Raw genomic sequence first — 10369 nt, forward strand, 5'->3', positions numbered from 1 at the left:
TGAGCGAGCCGCCTGTTAATGACGCTGTGGGCTAATGGGCATGTAGCTACTTCCATGTTTCAGATGATACGTCATGTTTGTAGTCGACCAATGAAGATGAGTTTACATATCACCTTGGGTTCGTCCTTCACCTTCTCAAAATGATCCCACACTTTGGATTTCCTGCCCGACATGTTATTAACTAGCCTGTGGAATAACCGCAGGTACCAGCCCTGGAAATTAACCTGACTCCTGTCTNGATCCCACACTTTGGATTTCCTGCCCGACATGTTATTAACTAGCCTGTGGAATAACCGCAGGTACCAGCCCTGGAAATTAACCTGACTCCTGTCTGACTGCTGAGTGTGGACACTTCCTGTGTCTTTCAAAGTAAAGTCACACATGGTCCAGTCATATAGGTTTGGATTTATTTTGACAAGGCACAGCTCCTGATAGAGTTTCACGTTTTGTTTTTTCTGCGACTAAGCGACCGATGAAATTTTGCCAACTAATGACCTTTCTGGTCGACTATCATTTGGTCGACTATTGGGGGCAGCTCTAATCTCTAGTATCATCACTTTAAATCAGTGAGATCGGTGATGATTCCTGATGATCCTCAGCTCTGCTATGTGATGCAATCCACCAAAATAATTGCACCAAATTTCTAAATATTTGAAATAATCTCAGTGCTCTGCAGACTTTACACTTGTGATGTCATTAAATGTAAAGTCTGGAGCTGATTTTTCCCAATTCATTATCCAGACTTTACATCCTATGACATCACAAGGTTGAGTTTTAGCACTCTAGTTCTTGGACTTGGTAGAGAGTTTTCTAGTGGTTGCTAACATTTTTGGAGTCTCTTAGACCACAGGAATAACATGCCTACTTCCTCATTAATGCAGCAATAATTATAATCCAATAACATAAAGATTATTCTCAAATCAGCCATTCTGCATGATGTGTACTTTTACTTTTACGGAACTAAAACGAATAACTGCAACATTTTTCAACCTTGACCCTATTTTCCTGTGTAAACTGGTCAAAGAGACTGATGTGAACAACAATTCTGGAAATTGGTCCAGTACTGACAGAGCCGGCAGCCTCGGAACGAGCTGCAATAGAAGCACACAGGCAATCGAACAGCGTCACTGTATGTCCATTAGAAGTGGTTATTTTTGACACAGCGCAGCTCAGATAGTTACTGTAAGTGTCTTAAGCGTCTCTTTACCTTTCACTTGATCAGATCTGTTTGCTATTGCCTTGTTAAGCAAAAGTCTCTCAATCTGAGCCTGTCTGTGGTGAAAATAGAAATTCACACAGGGAAATAGGGTCCAGGTTGAAAAATACCAAAGCTATCTTTAAATACTCACAAATGCGTGTCTCTTACCTGAATCTGTCCCGACAGGTCTCTGGACCAGTCCTGATGTGGCTGCTGCAGGTGTGGGGGGCACCACATCCAGTCTTCTGGGCTCTTCATCTGTTTGAAGGTTCCTCCACTGAGGCATCCCCTCTTCACCTGTGATCCTCCTCTTCACAATCCTTGTTTTCCACTCAGAGAGGTATCCGATGGCTTTATCAGGTTTCAGGGCCAAAACGCTGTAGATTTTACCGTTTCTCTTGTAAAGCCGTCCGAAACTGTAATTACACAGATTCAACCTGTCAGTTATTTATTACAACAACAACCCAGAGTGCACATGGGAATGAATAATTACTTGCATACAAGACATTGATTGTAAAAACTAGAACTAACGCCTCGCGGTTGTTTGACTCCCCATGATGTCACAGTGAAGCTGACCTTTGACCTTTTGGATATAAAATGTCATTGGTTCATCATTTCATTCTGTTAGATATTTGTGTGAAAGTTCATCATAATTAGCAAATGTGGAGTGGAGTTATGGCTAAATCATATGGTAGGAGGTCAAAGTGATGTTTGTTACAAATTTGAGGGATTGAGACACTGCGTTCATGAGAGTGAGAGAGACGCAAGGTCACAGAATCAGTTCATTGTTGAGACTTATGTGCAAAATTTCATAAAATTCGACATCAGCAAAGGCATGCGATCTCAAGAGGTTCCCACCACCGAATCAAACGGGATCAGATTCCTTAAGGAGGCTTCGTAACTCCAGGATCTGAGCCAAGTCCTCAACGTGGGTGCATCTTAATCCCGTTGTAGACGAGAGGTTCCGGACGTAAAAGCGGATTCATTCACGGAATGTCCTTCAGGTGTTCTTGTATTGCTTTACCAAAATTGAGACAGATGAGGTCACAGTGACCTTGACCATTCGCAAACTTTAAGGAAACTCCCTCAAGACTTTTTTGAGAGCCACTTTCACGAAAATGAGACAAATGTAAATATAGCATGAATTTGAAATGCTATTTCCCTGGCACAAACAGGGGGAATATATAACAAAAGAAAACCAGCAGGGGCGGGCTGGCCACAGGGAGGTTCAGGAGTATTCCCGAACGGCCAGTCTGTTCCAGGCCGAACCGGCCGGTGGTCGGAACGTTTTTTTACCCCATAAAACGCAGCCGTGGTTCACCGCAGCAGCCTGCCCTCGCAGCCGCAGGTGGCAGTGGCACAGAGTGGAACATCAGACTGGGTCAATCTAATATTTTGTATATTAAGGGGGGATACGAGCGGTTAGCAAGCACTGCCTACATGGCCCTATCATCCCAGACGAGTCGGGCCGGCCCGACAAACCTGACCGGACCCGCGGGTTCAAGCCGAAAAAATATGCAAATGACTCGGGCCGGGTCGGGCCTCGGGCTTCCTTTTTTTCGGGCAGACAATTAGGCTAATGCTGGTGTGTCGGCTGCGTCGGGTCTGGGCTTAAAAACCCGCAGGGTCGGGTTGTAATTTTCAGGCCCATTGAGAACTCTAGTTTGTGTTTTTGGATGTGTTCAGGGCACACAGAACATNCCAGTCATAGGAGTGAGGAGGAGGAAGAGACAGATGAGGAGGGACAGGAGAAGGAGGAGGAGGAGATGGAGGAGGAAGAGGAGGAGGAGAAGGAGCAAGAGGAGGAGGACAAGGAAGAGGAGGAGAAGGAGGAAAGTGGAGCAGGAACCACCAAAAAAACAGTGCCAGGTACAGGTGCAGTGTGCAGGACTGGGTTGGCAATAGGTCTTTGCATAGAATTATATTATATTCAATACACCCTACTGACTGACTTATCTGTGTGTGTTGTGTTTAATATCATTAGATTGTTTTTATACTGCAAATAAAGTATTCGTGTTAAAATTACGGTTCCACTTGCGTCTGTCGTGCGATCGGAAAAAAGGCCTCTCCAAATCAAGCTCCCGGACTGAATTTCAACCCCAGCCCGCCCCTGGAAACCAGTTAAACAACTGTATCAGCCCAGAATTTCACAGTTCAGTGCATCCCCAGTTGAAATAGTTCAGTAGCGAGACCGGCAGCAGAAGCTTTGTTTCTGTCAGCTGTGCTTTCTAACGACCAAAAAAGAGAATCGATTTATTGACCAAAGTATGTCTGACTCCACGACAATAGGTGAAGATATGCCCCCTTTTCAGCTTGTTAGTATTGGACCGTTTTACGTCACAGACCCAACGGTTGCCATTCTGTGTTTCCTCCCATCCATGTACTTTAAAACATTTAACTCTTTCAGCTGACACAGAATGAACTGTGTCTCCCCGTCCGTCCAAAAAGTCACGGCTCTGGATGTAGATTTCTCCATGTTGTTACCGGCTTCTTCTTCTCTTAAACATTTAATGCTATTGGACTTCCGGGTCACAGCCCGGGGCGGAAACTGTGGAGCATGCTCAGAGCGCCTCGGCCAGTTTGGGTCTGATTGACTGTATACATGCAGGAGTCACATGATCTGGGTGTGTTAGTCCCACTGTGACACATTCACTTTAGAATGATTTCAGTCACACTGACATGTTTACATGGAATTTAAAAGTCCAGTTTTAGTCAGACTGACAATTAATTGTTTTTCTCTAATGTCATGGAAACACACTTAGTGTTTGGGGGTGTTCATTTATAATCCTCACTCATCCTCAACTCTGGCAGATTTATCTAAAGATAGCATTACTTGCATATGGAAAGACTCTCAAATAGCGAGGCACTAATCATTTAGCAGCGGCCGTCCATGCAAAGTATTTGTTGTAATCAAACATATATAAGGACGGCACAATCATTTCAATGTGAAGACTTGCCTTTCTATGCCGCCAGAGGCTCCAAGGCTCGGCACTGGTGGAACTGTGACATGTAAAGGTTTTTTCTTCATGGGAGTCGGCGCTGCGACACTTCTCGCATTGCTGGAAGAACAACAGCAAGATCAAGACAATAAGTGCTACATGACACAGTCACACACAACTGTAGAACATTCTGTTATGTGCTGAGGTGCTGCGAGGGTCGGCTCCCCTCGACAAACACACCACAACAAATCAAGAACAGCTCAACAAGAATGCAGCAATTTATCGGCCGATATTCGTCTTGTTGACTGTCATTAATCTATCTGTAAATAAGACGACATTCACCAGTGGCAGTGGCCAATGTTTTACTGTTGTGTCACATCAGTTTTATGTAGGTTCAAAACCAGGGCTCAACGCAACCATCGACCCAGGGACAAAAAATGTGTTTGGGATGAACAGAGATCTTCTGCAGGATGCCGTCATGATGAAATAAGTAGTAAATTCACTATCGACAGGTCAAGGGACGCACCCTATTGTTTCCCTCATAATGTTGATTGTAGCACGAGTCCGAGTTAGCGTTAGCTGTTGGTAGCCAGAATAAACAGCTAACAGAGGTCAGAGTCCTGCACCAGGTCAAGTATCCACGGGTAACCCGCAAAAAGCTGTGTAACAGGTAAAAGATGTGCAGTATATGTGTAATATTCTGACATCTAAATCACTATCGTCAAGATGAAATTAATTTTATTTTGAAAATCAGTGACACAAGTGGAACCTTTGACCCCGTCGTCACACTCGTCACCGACGTGGAGGACTCCAGCCATGAACCTTTGCAGCTCGATTTGGCTGCATTTGTTGATTTTTTTCACAGAAATATAAAATATATATTAGAGGGAGATTTATTATACATTATAAATGGTAAAAAGGCTTTTGAAGCAGTTATCTAAAAAGTTTTTTTTCATGTGAAAGGTTAAATTAAAGGTTGTTTCATAAGTGTGATTGAATTTGTGCTCATTCAAGTGCAACGAGGGGCTGAATGACTTTAAAACAGTTATTTTTCTATGATAAAGATTTCTTTGTTTCCCTTGCACAAAAGGGGGAATAAATAACAAAAAAAACAAAATCAACAACAACTAGGGCTGCTAAACAAACTTAAAATTTTAAAACTTTATATGGAAAAAAAAAGCGACGAGCCTTCGTTTCTTTTGAACGACTCATAAACAGACTGTGAAAAGATATTTTTGTGATCAAACATATGTTAGAATAGCACAAATATTTCGATGTGACTTGCCTTTCTGTCCCACTAGAAGCTCCAAGGCTCGACACTGCTGGAGCTGTGACCTGTAAAGATTTTCTCTTCATAGCAGTCGGTACTGCGATACTTCTGGCATAGCTGGAGGAACAACAACAAGATCAAGACAATAAGTGCTACATGACACAGTCACACACACCTGTAGAACATTCTGTTACATCCTGAGGTGCTGGGAGGGTCGGCTCCCCTCGACAAACACAACAAAATAAATCAACAACAACTCAACAAGTGTCGGGTCAACTACAAGCATGATCTTTGGCATGGATAGACAACAACCTGGATAATACATATCTAATGTTACTAAGCCGGTGTTCTGACAAATAGAGCTACCCGCTCCGAATGACCTACCAACACAAATTGCACATACACAGTGCACTGAAGAGGCGAGAAAAAAAATCTGGACCTGCACATACTTTTAACCACATTTATAGAGGTTGTAGCTGATTCTGTTGGATGTGTCCTACCTGACATAACAACATACTCTACTTTTACTTACATTTATAGAACTAGTTGTCTATTCTGATAGATCTATCGCTACTGGTAGGTCACTCTGAGCGTGTAGCCCTATTTGTCAGAACGCCAGCTTAAAGGCGAGACAACTCTGTCCCCTCATTCAGCCACTGTACCTTTCATTAAGAGTGACGAGGCAGCATGATGGCATGAAATTCCCTACTTGAAGATAGAGTTGTACCGATACCAATACCAGTATCTGAAATGCCTCTGATACTGCCTAAAATGCGGTATCAGGTATCGGCGAGTACAGCCTATGACCAATCCGATACCACGTAATGCCTCATGTCATTACGCATACGCACGCTACAGGCAAACGAAACGGAGCGGAGTTTAGAANGTATTGGATCGGTACTCGGTATCAGCAGATACCTAAGGTTCAGGGATCAGAATCAGTATCGGGAAGGAAAAAGTGGCATCGGTACATCTCTACTTGAAGAGGCAGTGTAAAAGGGGCTCCTGATTTGTAACATGAAACTGCCGTATTCACAAACATTCTGCCAACACTCTCAGAGAGCTCCGAACTTAGCCTAAAAACTTTTAGTAAGGAGCGCGAGCTTAGGAATGATTTAGTGAAGTTCTCAGAGTGACTCTGAGCAAGGAAGGGACAGAAACTTTTATCTTAATGAGGAGGTGTGGTTGCCCCTTTTGCTAGATATGATGCATTCTTTTAAGAACTGGATGGCAAACAACTTCCTCCAACTAAACGCAGACAAGACTGAGGTTCTTATTACTGCGGATGACTCTACGGTCTCTAAGGTGGTCAACCACATGGGGTCACTGGCACATAACATCAGGTCTGACCTCAGGAACTTTGGGGTAATTTTTGACCAAAACATGTTTGAAAAACATGTTAATTCTCTGTCCCGCTCATGCTTCTTCCACCTCAGAAACCTTGCAAAACTCAGGTCCATCGTCTCACACTCAGAACGGGAAATGGCCATCCATGCATTTATTTCATCCTGGCTTGACTGCTGCAATTCACTGTTCACCTGCGTCAGTAAAACATCTCTGGACCGTTTACAGCTTGTCCAAAATGCCGCTGCCAGGTTGCTCAGTCAGTCACATAAGTCTTGCCATATCACCCCCATCCTGGCATTCCTGCACTGGCTTCCTGTTCACTTTAGGTTCCAATTCAAGGTCCTGGTCCTGACATACAGAGCCCTTCACAAAGTAGCCCCCGCTTACATTTGCGAGCTCCTCAACCCTTACATCTCCAACCAGCCACTGAGGTCTTCTGAGGTCTTGCAAATTGTGCATTTCAACCTATTGTGTATTTTATAGTGCTTCTTATTTTCTCTGTACAGCACTTTGGGACCTCAGTGGTTGTTTTAAAGCGCTTTATAAATAAAGCTGGATAGGATTCTAACCAGGGGCTCCTGGTTGTGCCTCAGACAAGGCTGAAAACTCGAGGTGACTGAGCTTTTCAATCCGTGGCCCCAAAGCTTTGGAACTCCTTGCCCTTGGACCTGAGATCCTCAGCCTCTGTCCACATTTTTAAGATACAATTGAAGACTCACCTTTTTAGGCAGGCGTTTGGACAATTGTAAGTAATTATATGGATTGTATATAGATTGTGTTTTGGTTGCACTGTATTTTTTGCTGTTTGTACTTGCTGTGTTTTCTATTTATTTAACTGTTTGTATATTTATTGTGAAGCACTTTGTGACTTCGAGCTGTGAAAGGTGATATATAGATAAAGATTTACTTACTTACTTACTTTTAACAGGTGTGATTGGTTGTCAGAGACACGCCCCTAAGGTGAGGACACCTAGAGGAAATGAAATGAACTGCTGGATGTGAAAGTGTCACTGTTAGTGTGATCACTCTGCTGATGGAAGGTTGAGACAGACTAAACTCATCACTGCTGCTCTGAGGCATTTTTCCAGTTTTACAAATATCTCAGTGTTGTGATTATTTTATTTCTGGTGTGAAATGTGTGTGTATCCCTGATGACATCAACCACACATATTATTCCTGCAACATCCAATCTGTAGCATTTTATTAACTCACAGAGAATATTTCCCTGACCTCTTTGTGTTTCCACCATTTTCTCCTCTGATTCAGAAACTCTTAAACCTCTTAACAGTCCTTCTCCACTGCTCCTCAGGAGCTCTTTAAAGGTCTGAGATGCTCTGTGAATAACTTCTATCTTTACAAGGACCTAGTCTTAACTTTAAGGGGAAAATCTAAAAAATTGTCACAGTTCTAAGAATTTTCTTAGAATTTTGTCACTGGCATCTCTTGGCTGTGGAAGGCTTTGTGAATATGGTCCCTGGTCTGTTTGTGTTGGAGAAGACGAGACGTCTGTGGACAGTTGGGCTCCTAAAGAATTAACACTGAAGGAACTCTAACCAAGAGAAATTTCAGCTACTTGCAATCAACAATGTTCACTATTAGATATTAGATACACACTAAACCTTTAATGCAACAAAGTGTATCTGGGTCTTCTGCATTAGGATGAACAACGTGCTACAAGTGTATCAGTTATTTAAATCTCCAGAAATCTGAACACAGAGTCCTCCTTGTGTCCATTACTGGAGGCTGTTAGTAACCAACACAACCTCTGACATGTCTTCAGTCAGACTCCACCTTTGTTCACAGCAGACAAACAATGAAAACAGCCACAGCTCACATGAGCTCCAAAGCATCTTGTCTACACTTCATTGGCAGCAATATGCAGCAGCTGAGGGCTGATCTCAGTGACGTCACCGCCTTTTTTGGGACCAAACAACACACATAAATTCATCTTGGGATCATAAATACAAAAGTAAAACCCTGGAAACGTTCCCACTTTGATATTTTCAACACTGGTTCAGATGTGAAAATGATTCTGTTGATGAATAAAATGTATTTACATGTTGCTGGGTTAATTTACCTTTCCAGCAGAAAACAGGCAACGTCAGCGTCACTTTGAAAACATTTTTCCCTCATCAGAGATTTCCATTTAGGAAAGGCCACACCGATGTTTACCCTCGTTTTCTGCCGCCGTCTGTCCCGGTTCCGTTTCGCTTCTTCGTGTTTCCGCTTCCGTGACGGTGACAGTTCCCGCTCCTTCGCTTTCTCTTCTGCTAAATAATAAGTATGATCCTCCATTTGCCAAAATTTAGGTTCTCAAACTTCTCATAACAAAGTGGTTAGCCACCAGCAGCGCATCGCCAGGCACTTCCGGTTCTTTCTTCGTCGTTGGTATTTTAATGGGCTGGTACCCGAATTGTCTCATTACCGCCACCTGCTGGGAGGAGAAAGACTCAACTCAGAAATCTAAAAACTTTCCCCAGAGACTTTTTTTTAAAGATATTTTGGGGGGCATTTTTGCCTTTAATTAACAGGATAGCTAAGCGTGAAGGGAGAGAGAGAGAGGGAGAGAGAGAGAGAGAGAGAGAGAGAATGACATGCAGCAAAGGGCCACAGGCTGGAGTTGAGCCTGAGTCGCTGCAGCAACAGCCTTGTGCATGGAGCGCCTGCTCTGTCCACTAAGCCACCGACGCCTCCATCTTGGACAGACTTGCCTGTACCAGAATGTAGATTTTGTGCTTTTTGTAGTTCAGATAGAGAAACAGTATTTCATGTATTCAACAGACACTCAAGACTTTAGAAATAGGAAAATGAGCCCTAATGAACAGATTAATGGATCTGATGTGATGTTATATTTTGTCTTCTATGGGATGGATAGCAATGCTACACTGTTCAGCTTCTGATCATTCTTGGTAAAATTCCATTTCCATAAATCAAAACTCCAAAGGCTGCTTTAGCCGATGTATTGTTGAACTCAAGCAGTATGGTACCTTAGTAGCAGATGTGAAGAACAAAAAAACTACAAAGACTTTGAATAATTTAAAGGACATGCACTGTCTTTGAACTCTGGACTTTCAATACCCCTGACATGATTTTTTTTTTTTTTTGGCAATTGTTGTACACCTCTTTGTTATAAATAAAGTGTTTTGGACCCAAAAAAATGGGGGAAAAAAACCTTGCCTGTACTAAGACTTGTCAACTGGTGGCCCCTGGGCCAAATCTGGCCCGCCAAAGCTTTCCGTTCAACCCACAGAATATAAATAAATTCAGAAAATGTGAGAAGGGAATATGGAGAAGGTTGTCTCTGCAGACTGGACTTTGTTGGGGCGTGGTATCTCTCAATCATTTTTTGATTTGGCCAATCAGAGGCTTACACTCTCCCGTCAATCAAAAATACAACAGGTCACTCATTCAAAGTATTTATGGTGAATAATAAATAATATGCCACACTATGCCTGGTGGATGAACTTTTAACATGCCATGATAATACAATTACTACTAGTCCATAGCCATTGGTAGCTTTGTCACCTTCTACCTATGCCAATCCTCAATGCCTATGTGCAGTTTCACATAGATTGACCACGTCAGTGAGTAGAAAAACGTGGGACAGACAGAATG

The 10369-nt window shown here is 42.8% G+C and overlaps 1 protein-coding gene across 1 annotated transcript in view; it reads right to left on the reverse strand.

Annotated features, from left to right (window-relative positions):
- Positions 1-9165, reverse strand: part of LOC126400211 (uncharacterized) — a 15063-nt gene extending 5898 nt beyond the window's left edge. The window contains exons 1-4 of the mRNA XM_050060774.1: positions 8832-9165; positions 5423-5524; positions 4156-4257; positions 1367-1614 (exon numbers count right to left, since the gene is read on the reverse strand). Coding sequence (XP_049916731.1) covers positions 1367-1614; positions 4156-4257; positions 5423-5524; positions 8832-9049 — 670 coding nt within the window. The 5' untranslated portion in view covers positions 9050-9165. The remainder of the gene's footprint in view (positions 1-1366; positions 1615-4155; positions 4258-5422; positions 5525-8831) is intronic.
- Between the last annotated feature and the right edge of the window lie 1204 nt (positions 9166-10369).

The sequence above is a fragment of the Epinephelus moara genome, chromosome 13 (assembly GCF_006386435.1).
Source record: "Epinephelus moara isolate mb chromosome 13, YSFRI_EMoa_1.0, whole genome shotgun sequence".
Classification (NCBI taxonomy): Eukaryota; Metazoa; Chordata; class Actinopteri; order Perciformes; family Serranidae; genus Epinephelus; species Epinephelus moara.